The sequence below is a fragment of the Myotis brandtii genome, unplaced genomic scaffold (genome assembly GCF_000412655.1).
Source record: "Myotis brandtii unplaced genomic scaffold, ASM41265v1 scaffold986, whole genome shotgun sequence".
Lineage (NCBI taxonomy): Eukaryota > Metazoa > Chordata > Mammalia > Chiroptera > Vespertilionidae > Myotis > Myotis brandtii.
Window position 1 is genome coordinate 1859142 of NW_005372102.1, and position 837 is coordinate 1859978.

The 837-nt window shown below is 64.2% G+C and overlaps 1 protein-coding gene across 1 annotated transcript in view; it reads left to right on the top strand.

The window, feature by feature from the left end:
• The first annotated feature begins 252 nt into the window (after window positions 1–252).
• Window positions 253–837, top strand: part of TNIP2 (TNFAIP3 interacting protein 2) — a 4356-nt gene continuing 3771 nt past the window's right edge. The window contains exons 1-2 of the mRNA XM_005886470.2: window positions 253–598; window positions 724–834. Of these exons, the coding sequence (XP_005886532.1) occupies window positions 413–598; window positions 724–834 (297 nt within the window). The 5' untranslated portion in view covers window positions 253–412. The remainder of the gene's footprint in view (window positions 599–723; window positions 835–837) is intronic.

Sequence of the window (837 nt, forward strand, 5' to 3'; positions counted from 1 at the left end):
AGCAGGCCACACCCCTCCCTCCGCTTCCTCCCGACTCACCTTCCAGGCTGTTCGCCGTGGGACGTGGGGCGGCCGGGCGCTCCTGGGCCTCCTCGGGAGGTTCCTTGAAAACGGGGAAGCCCCAGGCTGAGGCTGCGGAGAAAGCAAAGTGCAATTGTAGGACTTTTTAAAAACGAAGCCGTTTCCTGTGACGGCGCCTCGCTGGGTGCTTCACAGCCGAGATGTAACCTTCACCGCGCCCAGGTGGGCAGGGCGGGCGCCCTGGGGCTCCGGGGTCCTTCCTGGCCTCCCGCCTCTGGTGGCAGTGCCAGCCTGTGTTCTGTCTTGGAGATGCCACTCCCGTCTCCGCCCCCACGTGGCCTTCCACGCGTGTGTGCACATCTCCTCTGCTCACAGGGACACTGGTCATTTGATGGGGTCCCTTCTCGTCCAGTCTGACTCCACCCTAACGGTTCACTCTGCCAAGATCCTGCTTCTGAGTCAGGTCGCCTCCCAGTGCGGGCGGGGCCGCCGTGGCGTCTGCCCTCCCGTCAGGTGTCAGGTGCGCGCCACACGGTCACTCGCTGCTGAGAAGCGACACGGTGGCCCTGCTGGAGCTGTGAGTCTGGAGGCTGACTGCGCGTGTGCCCGTTGCCTAGCGACGGGGACCAGGCTGTTTCTTGCTGTAGACACTGGTCTCTGACGTGCTTTTCCTGAAGTAAATCCGCTTCTCAATCTTCCCAGGAAATTGAGAGGCTGTCCGAGCAGCTAGAGGAGAAGGAGAAGGAGACGCAGCAGCTGAGGAGCCAGCCGGGGCCCGAGCGCGAGAAGGAGGTGGCCCTGCTGCGGCGGCGGGTG